The 20,074-nt window shown below is 40.3% G+C and overlaps 2 protein-coding genes across 6 annotated transcripts in view; one reads left to right on the top strand and one right to left on the bottom strand.

Moving 5' to 3' along the window:
* SEMA3D (semaphorin 3D) overlaps positions 1 to 7,225 on the bottom strand; it is a 217,772-nt gene extending 210,547 nt beyond the window's left edge. Inside the window, exon 1 of one of the 2 annotated variants that reach the window (XM_081536535.1) lies at positions 6,515 to 7,225. The gene's annotated coding sequence lies outside the window, so the exon portion shown is untranslated. The remainder of the gene's footprint in view (positions 1 to 6,514) is intronic. The other variant, XM_081536536.1, reaches the window with a different exon arrangement.
* LOC145524398 (uncharacterized) overlaps positions 4,033 to 20,074 on the top strand; it is a 1,208,145-nt gene continuing 1,192,103 nt past the window's right edge. For 2 of the 4 annotated variants that reach the window (XM_081536537.1, XM_081536538.1), the window contains exon 1: positions 4,033 to 7,397. In XM_081536537.1, coding sequence (XP_081392663.1) covers positions 5,777 to 6,370 — 594 coding nt within the window. In that variant the 5' untranslated portion in view covers positions 4,033 to 5,776 and the 3' untranslated portion in view covers positions 6,371 to 7,397. The remainder of the gene's footprint in view (positions 7,398 to 20,074) is intronic. The other 2 variants (XR_014067471.1, XR_014067465.1) reach the window with 2 other exon arrangements.

The raw sequence follows: 20,074 nt of genomic DNA, 5'->3' as shown, positions 1-20,074 counted from the left end.
CTACAAACCTTCTAGAACTAAACCCCCAAACGATGTCCTTTTCATTATAGGGGATTGGAATGCAAAAGTAGGAAGTCAGGAAACACCTGGCGTAACAGGCAAGTTTGGCCTTGGAGTACAGAATGAAGCAGGGCAAAGGCTAATAGAATTTTGCCAAGAGAACACACTGGTCATAGCAAACACCTTCTTCCAACAACACAAGAGAATACTCTACACATGGACATCACCAGATGGTCAACACCGAAATCAGATTGATTATATTCTTTGCAGCCAAAGATGGAGAAGCTCTATACAGTCAGCAAAAACAAGACCAGGAGCAGACTGTGGCTCAGATCATGAACTGCTTATTGCCAAATTCAGACTTAAATTGAAGAAAGTAGGGAAAACCACTAGTCCATTCAGGTATGACCTAGATCAAATCCCTTATGAGTATACAGTAGAAGTGACAAATAGATTTAAGGGACTAGATCTGATAGACAGAATGCCTGATGAACTACGGACAGAGGTTCGTGACATTGTACCGGAGACAGGGATCAAGACAATCCCCATGGAAAAGAAATGCAAAAAAGCAAAATGGCTGTCTGAGGAGGCCTTACAAATAGCTGGGAAGAGAAGAGAAGCGAAAAGCAAAGGAGAAAAGGAAAGATATTCCCATCTGAATGCAGAGTTCCAAACAATAGCAAGGAGAGATAAGAAAGCCTTCCTCAGTGATCAATGCAAAGAAATAGAGGAAAACAACAGATTGGGAAAGACTAGAGATCTCTTCAAGAAAATTAGAGATACCAAAGGAACATTTCATGCAAAGATAGGCTCGATAAAGGACAGAAATGGCATGGACCTAACAGAAGCAGAATATATTAAGAAGCGGTGGCAAGAATACACAGAAGAACTGTACAAAAAAGATCTTCATGACCCAGATAATGACGATGGTGTGATTACTCACCTAGAGACAGACATCCTGGAATGTGAAGTCAAGTGGGCCTTAGGAATCATCACTATGAACAAAGCTAGTGGAGGTGATGGAATTCCAGTTGAGCTATTTCAAATCCTGAATGCTGATGCTGTGAAAGTGCTGCACTCGATATGCCAGCAAATATGGAAAACTCAGCAGTGGCCACAGGACTGGAAAAGTTCAGTTTTCATTCCAATCCCAAAGAAAGGCAATGCCAAAGAATGCTCAAACTACCGCACAATTGCACTCATCTCACATGCTAGTAAAGTAATGCTCAAAATTCTCCAAGCGAGGCTTCAGCAATACGTGAACCGTGAACTTCCAGATGTTCAAGCTGGTTTTAGAAAAGGCAGAGGAACCAGAGATCAAATTGCCAATATCCACTGGATCATCAAAAAAGCAAGAGAGTTCCAGAAAAACATCTATTTCTGCTTTATTGACTATGCTAAGCCTTTGACAGTGTGGATCACAACAAGCTGTGGAAAATTCTGAAAGAGATGGGAATACCAGACCATCTGACCTGTCTCTTGAGAAACCTGTATGCAGGTCAGGAAGCAACAGTTAGAACTGGACATGGAACAACAGACTGGTTCCAAATAGGAAAGGAGTACGTCAAGGCTGTATATTGTCACCCTGCTTATTTAACTTATATGCAGAGTACATCATGAGAAATGCTGGGCTGGAAGAAACACAAGCTGGAATCAAGATTGCCGGGAGAAATATCAATAACCTCAGATATGCAGATGACACCACCCTTATGGCAGAAAGTGAAGAAGAACTAAAGAGCCTCTTGATGAAAGTGAAAGAAGAGAGTGAAAAAGTTGGCTTAAAGCTCAACGTTCAGAAAACTAAGATCATGGCATCTGGTCCCATCACTTCATGGGAAATAGATGGGGAAACAGTGGAAACAGTGTCAGACTTAATTTTTTTGGGCTCCAGAATCACTGCTGATGGTGATTGCAGCCATGAAATTAAAAGATGCTTACTCCTTGGAAGGAAGGTTATGGCCAACCTAGATAGCATATTTAAAAGCAGAGACATTACTTGCCAACAAAAGTCCATCTAGTCAAGGCTATGGTTTTTCCAGTGGTCATGTATGGGTGTGAGAGTTGGACGGTGAAGAATGCCGAGCGCCGCAAAATTGATGCTTTTGAACTGTGGTGTTGGAGAAGACTCTTGAGAGTCCCTTGGACTGCAAGGAGATCCAACCAGTACATCCTAAAGGAGATCAGTCCTGAGTGTTCATTGGAAGGACTGATGTTGAAGCTGAAACTCCAATACTTTGGCCACCTCATGCGAAGAGTTGACTCATTGGAAAAGACCCTAATGCTGGGTAGGATTGGGGGCGGGAGAAGGGGACAACAGAGGATGAGATTGTTGGATGGCATCACTGATTCGATGGACGTGAGTTTGGCTGGACTCCGGGAGTTGGTGATGGACAGAGAGGCCTGGCGTGCTGTGATTCATGGGGTCGCAAAGAGTCAGACACGACTGAGCAACTGAACTGAACTGAACTGATGGTTACTCATGTTTATTAAATAAATCATTTATTAATTGACAAGAATTCTTCCCAAAAAACATATATCATCAAATTATTATGTCTCCCAGACAGAAAAGTAAAGTTCAGTCACATTTCTTTTCCATAATGAAGTTGTAACAAACAATCTGAAGACATACTAATATTCATTAAATCACCACCAACTGGAATATTTTCCCCTTGAGATTGATAAGCTGATATTCTAAATAATAAAAATGGGGATGACTTAACCCAGTGACTCTGTCCAAGCAGAAAACAAACAGAGGGCAACAGAAATACCTGCCAATTCCAGAGGACATCTTCAGATAACTTTCAGGTCTGTAATAAACCTTTTGATAGTTAACAAATACCCATGCAATGCAAAAAGACCATGAGGAATAAGAACTGAGCACCATGAAACATATAGCCTTAATTTAACTCCAACTCCAAACAATATATTTCCTAGTTTTGGAAAAGACGTGAGAGTAATTCAGCCTGGTGACTCAAGTTCAAACCTATATTTAATGTGTTAGCCTGTCACTGGAAACAGTACATGTGCTTCCTCTGCCTTTGTAATTGTTTATATTCCAGACCCTCCCTGACACCAAAAATAAATCCCACTTCTACCCTTACCAGCTCCCTCCACACACAAAGGAGATTGAAAACACAGTTTACCTTTGTGCATTTTCCCATGCAAAATTATAGAGCAAATTATTAAGTACAATGTCTGCAAAAAGGCAAAAGAAAAGATACATAATTATTTCTTTACCTTTACCCTTAGTTTCTGCTGGTGTTGGTTATAGTTCTCTGAAAATTTCAAAACATTTTGCATTGCCAGGCATTTTTCCTTGATCTTCCCTCTCAGAGAGTTAGCAGGAGGGTAACAGGAGTCAAAAGATTTCTTCTTGCAAGCAAATGGGCCACAGACACAAAGGTGAAATGATGGTGCCAAAATATAAAGTAAGTTTGCAACTATCAGGTCGTGAAGGCAGTAAGTAGACTAAGGAAAACTTAATTAACCTCAGAGAATTTTCTCAACACAGCCAAGGGGTTCTATTTGATAAAATGTTTCTTTTCTTTCCGTTTTTCCTATATAAACATTATAAATAATTCCCTATAAGGCACAATGACCTGTATAAATATAAATTATTAATACCATGTACATAAGATTCCTGTTCTACACACTTGCTGTGGCCTATACCCATCTTCAATCCTGAATCCCATTTAAATTCTTGGGGCTTTTCCCCTGTAAATTATAATGTACAGATACTGCATCAAACTGATCTTAGAAAGGTCCTTTAAATGGCGTCATAGAAAGCTGCCCGAAGTTCTTAAAATGTGACCTACATCCAGGTAAAACAGTTCCAGTCTCAGCTCCATCTCTTACTAGCTTATATTTGAACAGAGCAGCTAACACCTTCACATCTCATTATTCTCATCTCTAAAAGGAAAGTGACTGCTTTGTTTACTCCGTTAACCACCAATACCACTTTTAAGAATTATAATTTTTCTTAAAATTGAAAAAACCAAAATGGGACACCCCACATTTCTAACTCTGTTTCTTTTTTTTTTTTTTTGCATTTTAAAGAAAAGAAAAACTAACTAAACATGGCGTGTTCATGGCTTAAATGTAGCACCTTTCCAAAGCATTACATTTTTGACCTACACTTTAAATGCAATGCTGGCTAAGTTGTTTGAGTCGTGTCAGACTCTTTGCGACCCTAAGGACTGTAACCCTCTAGGCTTCTCTGTCCATGGGGATTCTTCAGACAAGAATACTGGAGTGGGTTGCCACGCCCTCTTCCAGGGGATCTTTCAGACCCAGGGATAGAACCCTTCTCTCACATTCCCGCATTAGCGGGAAGGTTCTTTACCACTAGCGCCACTTGGGAAGCCCTTAAATGCACTACTTTAACCCTAATTACTGGCTGTGAGGGAGAAAAATCTGACCACAGTAACCGGATAAAGGGGCAAGAGACCTTGCTGAGGTTTCAGACAATGGCAGTCACACAATATAGGTTACTGACTGAAACTAATATAAAGCCTAATAAAATTGTGTGTACCAAAAAAAAGAAAGAAAGAAAGAAAGAAACGTACAGCTGTTGAGAATATTAACGGTGATAATGTACAAAATACCTAGGATGCGATGTGTTTGTCCCTTCCCTTTTCCACCAGTTTTCCACTTCATAAATGGGCAAATTCCATTTGAAATGTTGGCAGTCCAGATCAGTACCCTTGTATTGTCTCTCAGCTACCTCTTGACCCTATTCTTATCTCTTCCCACATCACCTTCCTGTATTTCCTGGCCTTTTCTCTTCCAAAGTCCAAGGCCTTTTCCCATCTCCCTGACCTGAACCATCACTTCGTAGCCTATCAGCGACGGCTTCTCTGGCCAGCTTTAGCTGCTAGTACAGGCCTCAGTGACTCTGAAGCGGGACAGAGTTAAAGTAACTGCTGGCTGGGGCTGCTCACACCCAACCCACACCTTTCCTGCTCATCCTCCTAGCTGTCTGGCTCAGAACAGCTGGAGAAGCGAAGGCAACACGGGAGTGATGACATGTGATTCTATCCCTTCCCCACCCCTTCACTTTTTTCTTTCCACGTGCAGAACCCGGAAGGCTCCGACCGCTCTTGCCCCGGCGGTTGCCATGGTTACACTATAGCAGCGCCAGACCCCGGAGGGGGTCTTATCCCGTCTACCTCGCCCTCAACCCTTTCCATCCGTTAGGGACACTCCCCTCAACACACACCCACCGGAGGAGAACCTTTCCGGCTAAATTTGACTTTCAGTTCCTTCGCCCCTTTGGCAAATGGCATTGACAGGCTAAGGATGGGAGGGGCTTTGGTGAGGAAAGAAGAGTCCTCGTAGAGACATTTGCCTTTCATTACAGCTTCACTCGGGGCTCAACAGCGGAAAGTTCGTCTATTTAACTCCGCCTCGGTAACTCAGAATTGGGGACCTCAGCGGCCGCAGCTTTTGGGCGCGCGGCTCCGGTCCAGTCCCTTCGAGTCCAGCCTGGTCGCGGGAGTGCGACGCCTCCTCCTTCTCCTGTCAGGTCCCCTCCGCGCGCCGGGAAACAAGCAAAGCAACTCAGCCCACGAGGTTGAACTCCAGTCGTGAGGGAAGGAGAATCAGCTGATGCCGAAAACTGCCCGGGCGCTTCCAGGGCCGACCATTAACGCCTAAACTCCTGGCGCGCGGTGAGGGGTTGGGGAACACCCCTCGGGGTTAAATCAGCCGGGTTAAACTCCCGGCAGGAGTCAAATTGGGGCCTTTTCTGAGCGAGCCTAGCCGAGGCTACCGGGGGATGCCTGGCTCCCTCAAGAGTGCGTTGGGCAAGATCCGCCTTTCCCAGTCAGCCAGCTTTGAGGCTGGTGTCTGCTTCCAACTTTGCCCTCCGAGTCTGGGAAGATGCAAGCTCCCGTCAGAAGGAGCGTCAAGGTTCCCTCACAGGGTAAAAGGCGTCGCCCATCCTTCCCCAGAAGCACCACAACACAAACAACCGCCACGGTCTCCCCGTCCCCTCCCCAACCCGTCGGGAAAAGGAGCGAGCGAGGGCGCAGACGCCCCAGGTCAAGTCCTCCTCAGACGGTCCCCACCGACGCGGCTGCGAATGAACCTGCAGCCGGCTGAGCCAGGGGGCACGTTCAGACGCACTCCCTCCCGGCAGCCAGCGTCCCGGAAGGAACGCGAGAGCGAGAGAAGTTCCCGGGCGCGTCCGGGAGGAAAACTTTTGCCTGACGGGCTGAGGAGGCTGCGGCGGTGGCGGCGAGTTGTAGGGGCTGCGCCCGCCGCCACGCTGTCCCTGTGCCGCGCGCCCGAACCGTCCGCGCCTCAGCGCCGGATTCTCCGTCTGGCCCCCCGCACACCCACTCCTGTCAGCTCCGGAGAGCTCTATTAGTCCCATAACGTTCCGTATCTCCCAGCCGCTCGGCATCCTCACTTCAGACCCTCGGCCACCCGAAACCAGTCACCCCCTGCTGAACACCGCGGTCCCCAGAGCACCCTCCCACAGGAGCAGCAGGTGACCCGAAACCTGCCTTACCTGCCGCGACCTCTTTCTCTCCCTCCCTCGGTGCCCGCTGTCTCTTCAGGAAGAGAGGAAGGGGATGCAGGCGGTGCGCGAGGGAGGCGGCGACCCGGGACACCGGCGCGACCTCTTCTGAGCTGCAGCGCTGGCGGAGCCGCGGAGCCGCGGGCGGCCCTGGTGGACACCGGAGGCTGCGGCCGCAGAGGCCTGGCTGGGAGGCAGGGGGCGCTGCTGACCCCCAAGCGCCCTGCCGGAGCGGCGCGGAGCCAGGCACCAGCTGGAGCTGAGGGGAGGCGAGGGTGACGAGGAAAGGCACGCTCGGAGCGGGAGGCCGGCTTTTAAGTTTGTGGTGTGACCGCAGCAGCTGTCCCGGGAGAGACTCAGTCTTTCTAAAAAGGGGATGCTCGAAACGCCGGGGATTACCTCTCCCCTTCCGATCTCCTCCCCCAGCCCTTGGCCCCCCTTCTCAGTGCGCACGCCAGTCCTCCCCAGCGTGCAGAAGTCCATCCCCGTCGGCGCGCGGGCTGTCAGCAGCGTGGATTAAATGTAGCCCCAGCCGCGCTGGGAGATGTTTTTCCGGACAGGGCACTGTGTATGTAAAGGAACATCTGACGTTTGAGCCCTCGCCTCCGTGAATTTAGGGCCTGTTTATTCTATACCATGAAGTCTCCAAAGACTCCCTGCGGAAGAAACAGGACAAACTTGTCTCAGAAACTCTAGGACTCTAAAAGAGTACCTGTGTTCCAGTCTGTAAAATTACGATCCACTGTTACTGTTAGTGGCCTTGAAAGAACTGGCCTTGAAAGATGAGCGACAGAAATCAGCCCACCAAGAAAGGGCTGGCACCGAGGGAGGACCAAGCAGAAGGAAAACAAAAAAACACACACACACAGAAGGTGTAAGTCTTTTTTCCTCTTTACCTCATACCAGACCAACAGAGTTATGTCACTTATTCCTGTCTTAGTTTCCCTTTGTAGATTTGTACACGCCTTGGTCACGCAATAGAAAACTTGGAAGTGTATGAGGAATAGGCTGAATCCACAATTTGTGGAGCCTGGAACTCACACAATTTGGAAGATTTGGGATCCTCTTTAAGAAAACGAATACAGAAATATTAATGATTCCACAGATTTTTAGAAATGAATTCGTTATCAGGCTGACCTCAGGGACATGGAGAAGGGCTGTGCAAATAATGAGTCCTGAAACTTTGGGTCTTATTGGCTACGTGGCTATCACGGGAACTCTAGGTCCGTGGTCACACACCTTGCACTTATTAGTCTGAAACATAAAACCGACTTGGGGTGGAACCTCTGAAAAAAAGCAGCCACGGGGTCCTGCATTTGTCAGCTTGATTTAAGAGCACAGCTTGTAAGGTCTCAGAGCTCCCTTGGCAAATGACAAGGGGGGTTTTGGTTTGGGGGCAGTGAGCAGACAATGGCAACAATGGAAGAACTGGTCCGGGGGAGGAGACTCCTCATTCAGCCTTCCTCTGCAGCAGAGAGCTGAGAGCCACCAGAGCTAAATGAGTCATTTTAAGTTACAGATGGTTGGTGGCAGAGCCAGCTTAGGAGGGACTCAAGTTTCCTAACTCTAACCAAGGTTCTTTCCTGTGTCTCATACTGCCCCATCACTGTAACCTTGGTTTTGACTGTCAACCAACCAACCCCATAATTTTCCTCTTTGGATACAGGAAAATTTACAGACTGTTCCAACATATAGCCATGTTTTTTTGCTGCATGCTTTCTATTCAGTGTCATACCACTCATTTTATAGTTAACCATAGACTTTATACTTTTGCTGCATTTTAAAATATTTTTATGTTGTTTTTATTTGTTTAGGTCATTGCCCCCAGACCAAATTGCAAGCTCACTGTGATGACAAAATGCCTCTTTTGTCTCCCCCAGCATAGCTTAGGGTTTTGCACATGATGGGTTCGTGATAAGTAGCTTTTGATTTTTATTCTATTAATTTTCTAATATTTTGTCAGTCTGTTGGCCAGAATGGTGTATTTAACTAGAATTGTGGTTAACTCTGGATTTCCCTTTTTCCTCTCCTGTCTCAAATCCTAGCTTAATATACTCAAGCCAAATGACATCTCCCTTTTGTTACTGTCTCAACCTTTTCCAAACCCCCAAAGTAATAGTCACTCCCTCCTGTTTTTCCAAAGCACTTTGATTTCACTACCAAATACATCTCTTTCACATTATATCATAATAAGTTATGCATCTGTCTGCATCCCATACAAGAGTATCACCTGTTTTGTATTCTTGTTTCCCCAGCTCCTAAAACAATGAATGCCTATGAATTTGTATTAAACTCATTTAGTTTGAAGTACCCTGACTTCAAATTTAGACTGGATTTTCTAGGGCATCCTGAACATACCATGAGAAGACAACATCTGGAAACTGGGTTCTGTGCTTTCTTTCCTTTTAATTACTCTGAGCACGCAGCAGGCAGAGTCAACCACACAGCTCAGTTGTGATGAATGGCCTCAGCTGTGTCCAGGGCTTTGTAATCCTCACGATACTTCTCTGAGTGTCTCGCATATGGTGGGTGCTTAACAAATATTTGGGGGTTAAATGAGTTAATGAAAACAGTGGATGTGATGACAATAATTAGTCACTGAATTTATTTCTGAAATTTCTACTAACTCTACAGGATCCCACTAGTATGGTTTTACAACTGTTTTTAAGAGTTTGAAACTTACTGTTATTTAAAGCAGTTTTATAATCTGGCCTACAGTGTTGGTTAATACCCAATATGGATTCTTAAAGTAACATCCACTAGGAAAAGACTGAGCACACACACACTCACACACACACACACACACACACACACACACGAAAAGTATTTTACAGAAAGTTTTATTAAAATGTAAGGTGTTTTATATAATTTAGCTTATCTTCAAGGGTGACTGTTCGAGTCTCAGCAAACGATCCTTAATTACACTGAAAGAGATGTCTCTAATCAAGCATGCGTGCTCAGTCACTTGTGTCTGACTCTTTGCAACCCTATCGACTGTAGCCAGCCAGGCTCCTCTGTCCATGGGAATCTCCAGGCAAGAATACTGGAGTGGGTTGCTGTGCCCTCTTCTAGGGGATCTTCCTGACCCAGAGATGGAACCCACGTCTCCTGCATTGCAGGCAGATTCTTTACCGCTGAGCCACCAGGGAAGCCAGTGTGTATCATCAGAACTACCTAATTGGTGCTTCTATATCTGTTCTAGACTGAGGGGGAAAAGAAAAGCAAGAAAGGAAAAACAAAATTCCTTCCAGGTGCTTGGAAACATTATTGAATGAGTAAACTTGTCTTGAGTGTCCAGTTTCTTCCTCTGTGACACACCACTCATCTTCATTAGGGCTCACAGATTGAATCAAAGTCATTTTCACTCTGTGGTAGTAGATATACATTAGATAATATGAAATACAGTATTTCTTAAGAATTACATTTTGATACTGAATAATGCTAAAGAATAAAATTCTAATTGTAGAATTTCAAGAATCATTAATCTATGTTGGAACCCATAAAGGAAGGTAGCAGGGATGGAAAAGGATAGAATAGGTATATTCTAGGCTTTTCCAGTTCCACAAATAGCTACCTCTGCCCAGAAGACAGGAGAAAGATAATTACTGGCTCCAGAGTTTAAATCTAGCAGAATCTCAGAGGATTTGACTATACTTTCAGTAGAAAGTACTTTTCTGTACAGTCTTCTGTTGACAAAGCTATGGAAATTAAAAGGAAAAAGACAGATAAAAGAGACTGCAAAGTTCTGTGCACAGAGACAAGGATATGGAGATGAAACCCAAGCCATTTAGTGCTCACTTCTATAAAACTAATCATACCTAGGTCAGACATAAAACCTCTCTGCCTTATAAATTAAAATACTATTTTATGAATGTTTTCCCATGTATTAGCACATCAGTACCAACAGATAAAAGATATTGTTATACTCGTATGAGAAAACTGGGGTATGTGTTAGTTTCTGTCTAATTGAAACAAGTGATGACATGAGTTGAAAGCAGCTCACCCAACTCCTAATCTTCTGTCAGATACTTTCCCTTTATAAACTGAAGATATTTTTTCACATCTGTTTCATTTGATCATGACAATTCACTCATCACTGGATCATTAGGTAGTAACATATTAAGATCATTATATCATGTTTAGTAGTGGAAAAGAACACACCTGACTTTCACCTTTAATGCAGTATTAATTACACAGGTATAGAACTCTCAGAAGTAAATGGATCCTTGTTTCTCATCATCAAATAAAGACAGAAGATAGTTTATATTTAGTTAATCGGAATGTGAAACTGTAATGTCTTTGTGTTTTAAACTCTTACAACATCATAATCATAAACGTTTAGATTTAGGAGAGACTTCAAAGGCCCTCTAGTCTTCATGTTATACCTGAGGACATGAAGGACAAGAAGATGGAGTGATCACCTAGCTTCTTGTGACTTGCCTTGATGCCCTCTGCAAAATAGCACCCTGCTATATAGCTCCTTTTTTTTTTGGAAAAAATAAAAATCAGTTATTTTTCAAACCCTTTCTAAGCCAGAATCTTAAGGTTATATTTACTTAGCTGGGTTGGGGTGTGGTGAATAATTAAATTCAGCAGGAATGCACTTCAAAACAAAAATAAAAACACAGCCCAACCCCTTTGGCCCAAGTCCTGAGACCTCAGAGAAGAAAACCTCCTTGACTATGAGCATTCACTAGAAGCTGGAAAGGCTTTCTGTGTCTGATATAGGACTCCACAGAGCTATTGCAGAATGGAGGAGTTTAAAATAAAATAAATGACACTTTGTTTTTTTTTTAATTTTTTTTTATTTTTAACAATGTTCTTATATAAACAAACCATCCCCAAAGAAATATTTTAAGTGAAAGCAAACAACTTTCCTATACATCATATAAGAAAAAAATATCTTTTAAGTTTGCTTTTCTTAATACCTCATACCACCACCACTCCACCCTTAGAGCATGCTGTGGACACAGTATATTCTAAGAAAGTGGGAGAAAGGGAGGGATTCCTATGATACCTAATTGAGGCAACCCTTATTTATTTAAGAGTGATGAAACCAAGAAAAATATGCCCTCTTGTGGCTTATTTTTTCTAGTTCACAACTAATCTACCGCGCTCTATTATTTCCTGAAACTCAAACATACCTATATTCCAAGTGGAATTAAACTATTCCTTTGTGCAGTAACTGGAGAAAACAGGTCTGTGCAGACATCAGGAAGACATTCCAGGACTTCTGCTTTGTTCAAGGTCTTAAACAGCAGCTTAGCCACAACGAAGTCAGTATCCCTAAAAAACGGGGGAAAATTTTCCAATATAACCCACAGATTCTTACAGATATTATAAAAGTACTTTCCAAATAAATGCATTAGATAGAATTTCTTTCCTAAATAGTGAGGTTTGTGCTGGATAAACTTAAATCATCAGTTTCCACAAATAGGAGAAAATGTATGATTTCCTTTCCTACTGTGTTTATTCCTCCAATATTTCTTTAGCTGTGGGATGATGCATATTTTTCCATTAAAAAGTAAAATGTATAATGGTTAAGATAATCCTGATTTTCATTCTCTGCATATTTTTCTCTCCTGCTTGTTCTTCAGAAATGAAAATTAACAAATGTATTAAATCCTATGATTTACAGATATATATATTTTTTAAATGCCCGCCATGTTTTCCTAAAACAGCAGTCGAGATGGGGTTAGTGGGAAATGATCTCTGCTGATCAAGAGGATGACTGTCATGTAGCTATCATTATCATTTAATAACTTAGTATATTATTGTTTGAATGCATCAGAAGTTATCCATTCTCATGTTGATAGCCAGTTGATAACAGTGAGGTATTGGTTAAAGATCAGATAAACAAATAAAACAAATTAGAAGTCTAGAAAATAGACCTAGAGATATAATCATGTATACAATGGGAATTTTGTTTTCTGGCTCCAAACTTGAGTGTACAGTGACTGTCTTCTTTTTAGGAATTCCCTGGCAGTATAGTGATTAGGACTCCGCACTTTCACTGCCACAGCTGCAGGTTTGATCCCTGATCAGGGAACTAAGATCCCATATCCCTCAAGCTGTGCTGTATAGCCACCCCTTCCCCCTCAAAAAAAGCCTTTTCTAAAAATTACTTTTGTTATGTGGCATTTGAAATAGAAAAAATAGCAAACACACATGTATACACAATAAAATAGAACTCACATTGAAGAATATGCCACTTAAACTAAGAGTTATAAAATTACAACTCTCTGAACTTTTCTTTGTGCTCTTCCCTGATTCCATCCTCTTGTCTACTGTACAGAAATGAACAATATTCTAAATTTAGTGCTTATTTTATCTGCCATTTTTCTGTACTTATAATTATAGCTCTAAACAATATACAACATGATGTTTTATTCTTATTAACTTTATAAAAATAGTAAAAGCTTTCTAAAAATAATAATTTTCTGTGACTTTCTTTTCCCTGGTGGCTCAGATGGTAAAGAACCTAGTTGCAATGTGGGAGACCTGTGTTCTATCCCTGGTTTGGGAAGATCCTCGGAGAAGGGAACGGCAACCCATTCCAGTATTCTTGCCTGGAGAATCCCATGGACAGAGGAGCCTGGAGGCCTACAGTCCATGGGATTACAAAAAGTTAGACATGACTGAGCGACTTTCACTCACTCACTTACTCAGCTGTATCTAAGATTCATCTTCCCTGCTGTGTATACCTTGTTTTGTTCATTTTCACTGCTTTTAATGATACTATTGTAGAAAGATGTCGTGGGTTATCCATTTTCAGGTTGATAGCCAGTTGAGTTGTTTCCAATGTTTTGTTATCACTAAGAATGCTTCATGAACATGCTTGAAATATGTCACTTTATTTTTCTGTTTCTCAGACCCTTTATGAGCCAGTTATGAACACAGAAACCAATCCAAGCATTTAATTGTCAAGCCAAAGGCATTTAAGATAGGAAATCAGAATCTAGGGAAATAGATGAACAATGTTGGAAGGAGCAACAAAAGAGAGAAGGACAGGGTCTGGAAGAGTAAAAGGAAAAGAATTGTCCTGAGAGATTAGATGCTACTAATGCTCCAAAGATGCAAGTGTGGTGTTCCAGTCCATTTGGATCTGCTAAGATGTGCTACCTTGACCAGAACTGGGCTGATGAAAGGTGTTAGCTCTGCGATGCTGGAGTTAGAAACACTTTGACCCTGGTATTTCTTCTACAGCTACCAGAAACTACCCAAACTTGCTTCATTTTGAGACCCAGAAGCATAAAGCCTTTCTGTTTCTCATCTATTGATCATCTACAAACTTTTCTCTTGATTAAATCTAACCAAAGGCCAGATGGCAAAGTAATATAAAATGGTCTAAAAACTTGAGCAGACTTTTCATAAGAGAGGGTATTTAAAGGGCCAATAATGTCAGCTGCTACTAGGGAAATGCAAATTAAAACTACAGTGTGATTCCGTTACATATCCACCAGAATGACCAAAATGAAAGGACAAAATGCCAATAGTTGCTAAGGATGGGAGGATCCCAACTCTCATACATTGTTGATGGAAATGTAAATTTTTACAACCTTTTTGGAAAACTCTTTAGCATTATGTTCAGTTCAGTTCAGTTCAGTTCAGTCGCTCAGTCGTGTCCGACTCTTTGCGACCCCATGAATTGCAGCACGCCAGGCTTCTCTGTCCATCACCAACTCCCGGAGTCTACCCAAACCCATGTCCATGGAGTCGGTGATGCCATCCAACCATCTCATCCTCTGTCGTCCCCTTCTACTCCCGCCCCCAATCCTCGCCAGCATTAGGGTCTTTTCCAATGAGTCAACCCTTCGCATGAGGTGGCCAAAGTATTGGAGTTTCAGCTTCAACATCAGACCTTCCAATGAACACCCAGGATTGATCTCCTTTAGGATGGATTGATTGGATCTCCTTGCAGTCCAAGGGACTCTCAAGAGGCTTCTCCAACACCACAGTTCAAAAGCATCAATTCTGTGGCGCTCAGCTTTCTTCACCGTCCAACTCTCACATCCATACATGACCACTGGAAAAACCATAGCCTTGACTAGATGGACTTTTGTTGGCAAAGTAATGTCTCTGCTTTTAAATATGCTATCTAGGTTGGCCATAACCTTCCTTCCAAGGAGTAAGCATCTTTTAATTTCATGGCTGCAGTCACCATCAGCAGTGATTCTGGAGCCCCCAAAAATAAAGTCTGACACTGTTTCCACTGTTTCCCCATCTATTTCCCATGAAGTGATGGGACCAGATGCCATGATCTTAGTTTTCTGAACGTTGAGCTTTAAGCCAACTTTTTCACTCTCTTCCTTCACCTTCATCAAGAGGCTCTTTAGTTCTTCTTCACTTTCTGCCATAAGGGTGGTGTCATCCTCATTATGTACCAAACCCTAAATGTATCCATACCCTATAGGCAACAATTCTATGCATAGATTGAGCCCCAAGAAAAATGTATGAATATCTTCATCAAAGTAACTGTACAGTAATGTTCATGACAAAATTATTTGAAATAGTCTCACTTGGAGACCATGCAAACTATCCTCAACAATAGGAAGGATAATACATTGTGGACAGTTCACATAAGAGAAGGTTATAGAGCAATAAAAATAAACTACAACTATACCAGCAATGTACATTAACTTCAGAAAACCAATAGTTAGTGAAAGAAGATAGACACACATAGTATGATTCATAGTTTATCTTTTTTTTTTTACAGAGGTAAACCAACTGATTTTAAGATTCATATAGAAAATAATCGTGCAAGATGAGGAGGATTGACTCTTTATGATCTTGACTCTTCCAAACCAATAACAAACAACATCCTTTTATTGGTTCAAGTTTACTTCAGTGTCTTTCCATAATGTTTTAAAGCTTTTCTCTTAACTGTTTTGTACATTTCTTTTGTTTTTTTGGCTGCACCATTCAGCCTGCAAAAATCTTAATTTCCCAATCAGGGATTGAACCCATGGTCATGAAAGCCCCAAGTCCTTACCACTGACTGCCAGGAAACTCCCATGTATATTTCTTAATGTTACATTGTTTTACATTATTGCTGATATTGTAAGTTAGGTTTTCCTTTCATTATATCTTCTACCTGGATATTGTTAATAGATATAGAGGTTGTGTGCATGCTGAGTTGGTTCAGTCGTGTCTGACTGTTTGTGACCCTATGAACTGTAAGCCCACGAGGCTCCTCTGTCCATGGGATTCTCCAGACAAGAATACTGGAGTGGGTTGCCATGCCCTCCTCTGGGGGAATCTTCTCGACCCAGGGATCGAACCAATGTCTCTTACATCTCCTGCATTGACAGGTGGGTTCTTTACCACTAGCACCACCAGGTAAGCCCCAGATGTAGAGGCTATTGCTGTGTATATATTAATTTTATATTTTGCTAATTTTCTGAATTATTTTATTGTTTCCTTAACTTTCATCATGGATTCTTTCAGATTATTCATGAATACTATCATATAATTGTTAATGTCTGGTCTATGAAAGTTTGGTGGAAATCTTTAATACCTTTTTTTCTGCTATATAAATTTAACTTTTCTGTTTCTACTGGGTTAAATATAGGTAGATTATATTTTCCTAGATGTTATCTATTTCATATAAGTTTATAAATTTACCTGCCTAGAGTTGGTCAATAATTATTTAATTTTTAATTTTCTTTTTGTTTCATTGATTTTTATCAGTTGTAATTTCTTGTTAATTTTCTTTTATATTTAATTAGGTGGGCTAGTAATTATTTTGATTTTTGATTGAAAAACAACTTTTTCATTGATTACTGTTTTCTATTTTGAAATTCATTAATTTTTGCTATGCATTAGTTATTTGCTTCCTGCCTTTTTTTTTTAGTTTCCTTTTTTAAAAGTTTTGCTTTGAGAATTTTATTAAATTATTTTCACTCTGATTTTTATTAATATAAATGCATACATTTCTTCTGATTATCACTTGAATTAGAGCCAAGAGTGTCTGATATGTAGTGTTAAATTGTCATTATTTTTCAGAAATTCTGCAACTTAATTTCCTATTTCCTCTTCCTCCAATGAATTAATAGAGGTTTTTTTTCCAGGAAAAGGAGATATTGTTGTTCTTACTTATTTTTAAATTATATTATTTTCTAAATACATTGTATCCATGTAAGAAAATGTTGTTTTCAATATTTATGCTTATAGAAATTTGGGAGATTTGAACGGCCAAATATATGGTCAGTTTTCATGACTTTTTGTGCACTTGAGTTAAAGGCACTTTCTCTGTTAGTCTATATATTTTCATATGATCTATCCTCTTATTTTCTATCTATTTCTTCCACCTTTGCCTGTAGTTTCTACTTCATAAAGTTAGGTGTTCTAATCTTTGGTCAATAGATAACCATAACATCTCCTTTGTGTATTGCAGTCTTTAATATTATGAACTGTCTCCTTTGCTGCTTGATACATATTTGCCCATCCTTTCATTTTCAACTTTCTGAATAACATCATTTTAGACTTATTTCATTAATTCAGCATATATAGTAGACTTTTACTTTGAGTCAGTTTGAAAATGTTCACCTTTTAGTAGATTGATTAAGCTCATTATGTTTAATATGATTAATTTATTTTGATGAAACTTGTATTATTTTGCACTTTATGCACTATATGTATAATTTCACATTTCTATAGTTTTTTCTTTATATTCTCTAGTTTTGTTTTATCTTTCCTTGTTTTTTCTTTTTGATATTTTTATTTTGAATGAGAGTGATTTTCATCACTGGAAATGTTTTGATTCTCATTTTTGGCTTTTTTTTTTTTCCTAAATTAAACATAGATTTTTTTTTTTGCTAATGTCTGTTCCTTCTGAAAGAAGAAATTTTCCTAAACCAGCAAAGCAGGTAATTCTCTATGAGGAGTTTGGGTGTGGATTCCTAACTTTCTTAGTTTCTCAGTTCTTTTGGTACAACTGGAGGCAGTTTTCTTCGTAGATGGCTCCTTTCATTTCAGTGGAGGAGAAAGATTGATAATGTCTTCTGATTTTATGATTCTCTTTCCTTAGAATGCTTAGTTTCCACCACCTGTTTGTTCTTTCCCATCAGCACCAATTCCCCAAGGAGTCCCTTTATCCCAATCAATGGCTTGCCTTCCCAAAGTACTAGTTTTGATTCTGTGTTTTCAAGTCCTTTTTTAAATAATTCCCCAGCAGTCTATGCTATGACTTCCTTCAGTACCTAAATGAAAGACTCTCTCTCTCATGGGTTTCTGTTCAGTCTCCTCCTCGCTTGTAGCTTCCAGATCTGGCACTACTCAGTTTGGGATGTTTGTTTCCTTACTTTTATGTAAATTAAGGATTGTGGTATTTTCTGTCTCCTAGTTAAGATATAGGAATGCGTTAAGGGTGGTTTCATATGCGTTCCTTCTTGTTCTATATGGATTTTTTAGAGGCTGTGAAAAGAGATTCCAATGTAGGTGGTTGTCATTATTCTACAGAAACCCAAAAGTGTTTCCTTTTTTTCACAAAACAATTACAATATGGTTTTATACCAATGGTAATTATATAGTATGGAAAGGAAGAAGTAGGAGAGAACTTTTGGAATGATTTCCTTGCATAGAAGGAAGAGAGAATAAGGTCTAGTACCCAAGGTAAAAAGTCACTTTTAATAAGAGCAAGGAGAGTTTGTGGTAAGGTGAGAGAGGGCCGAGTTATGTGTAGTGAAGATGAAGTTAATAGGCAAAAGATTTGTTGTGAGCTTGTGGAAGTTCTTTTTATTTTTATTGAAGTTTAACCAGTTTACAATGTTGTGTTAGTTTCTGGTGTGCAACAGAGTGATTCAGTTATGTACATATATAAATTATGTATATATATTATTTTTCAGATTATTTTCCATTATAGATCATTACAAGGTATCAAATATTGTTACCAGTGCTATACAGTTTCTCTATTTTATATATAGTATATATACATATATATATACTATAGTACTATATATATATAGTAGTATATATATATATTTATATATAGTAGTATATATATATATATAAAGCCCAAATTCCTAATTTATCCCTTCCCCCTTTCCCCTTTGGTAACCATAATTTTGTTTTCTATGTATGTAAGAACTGACTCATTTGAAAAGACCGTGATGCTGGGAAAGATTGAAGGTGGGAGGAGAAGGGGACGACAGAGGATGAGATGGTTGGATGGCATCACCAACTTGATGGACATGAGTTTGAGTAGCCTCCAGGAGTTGGTGATGGACAGGGAAGCCTGGCGTGCTGCAGTCCATGGAGTCGCAAAGAGTCAGAAAGGACTGAGTGACTGAACTGAACTGAAGCCTGGTTCTGTTTTGTAAGTAAATTCATTTATATCATTATTTTAGATTCTACATATAAGCAGTATCTTATGATAGCTATCTTTCTCTGTCTGATTTATTTCACTTAGTGTGATCATCTCTAGGTCTATCCATTGCTGCCTCTCTTCTTAGTAATGTGGAATTAAGACCAGTATCTGAGAGGAAGATTGGAGTGGATATAATGAGGAGGGAGTGGAAGTATACCCAGAAGATACCCAGAAGGGTGTGGATATGTTAGTAAGAAAAACAGCATGGTATATGTTTTTAGCCCAATTTATTTTGGAAATATAAATATGTTCATATAGCATGTTTTCATGAGCTGATTAAATTAAGTATTAGAGACAACCAAAACTGTAGTTTTGCCAAACACTTTGAAGACAGAAAGGGATTTTTTAAAAAGACTTAAAAGTTCTGTTTGAGCTCAGAGAAAAGACATAATCTGAGATTATGCAGAAGAGATTATAAATTAAGTGTATGGACAGATTGTGATTAAGATGACTTTGGGCAAGGTCCTTACAGGTAGAACCAGAACAAGCACCTGGAAAGTATGGGGGTGTAAGCGGAAGAGGCTGCAAAGAGAGGTTGTTTCATGCAGGAACCATGTGAACCAAGTCCTGACGTGGGAATGTGGGCTGTGTGTTAAGGAAAATATGAAAATGTCTAATTTTTCTGAAATAGGTAGCTATAAAATTAGAAAGTAAGAAACAGGAATGAAAAAGTAGATATGTAAGATATCAAAGCAAGTTTTAGATGCCTTACTAAGAAAGCTAGGACTTCACAAATTGAACAGGAAAGATATTGGAAAAACAAATACATTTTAAAAACTTTGAACACTGTAGTGATTTCTTGAAGCAAGCAATCTTAAAACTCCTTGCTTTAAGAATTCTAGTCTGCCAATAGCATGTTTTGGATGTGGGGAAAATTAGAAATCAATAGTACTTCTGAAAGATAATTACAATATTCCAGGGTAATAAGGATATGAACTCAAGGAATGGCCCATAGAATCAGGGAAAGAAGGTTCAAGTGTGATAAATAGTTGAAAATTATATGTCTTATGTAATCTAGATTAAATGAAAAAAGTATCTTTAAAGATAAATACTTTTTAAAGCTAATTCATAATATATAACATTTGAGCACTTAAAAAAATAAATTTATATTTTGGCATTGACAAGGAAGATGCTTGGTAGACTAAACTAGACTATTACTTGATTGACCTTTCCTGTGTTAGTCA

Source organism: Giraffa tippelskirchi, chromosome 10 (genome assembly GCF_054371585.1).
Source record: "Giraffa tippelskirchi isolate mGirTip1 chromosome 10, T2T-mGirTip1v1.2.pri, whole genome shotgun sequence".
Lineage (NCBI taxonomy): Eukaryota > Metazoa > Chordata > Mammalia > Artiodactyla > Giraffidae > Giraffa > Giraffa tippelskirchi.
The sequence above is the reverse complement of the archived record's forward strand: the minus strand, read 5'-3'. Positions and strand labels throughout refer to the sequence as shown.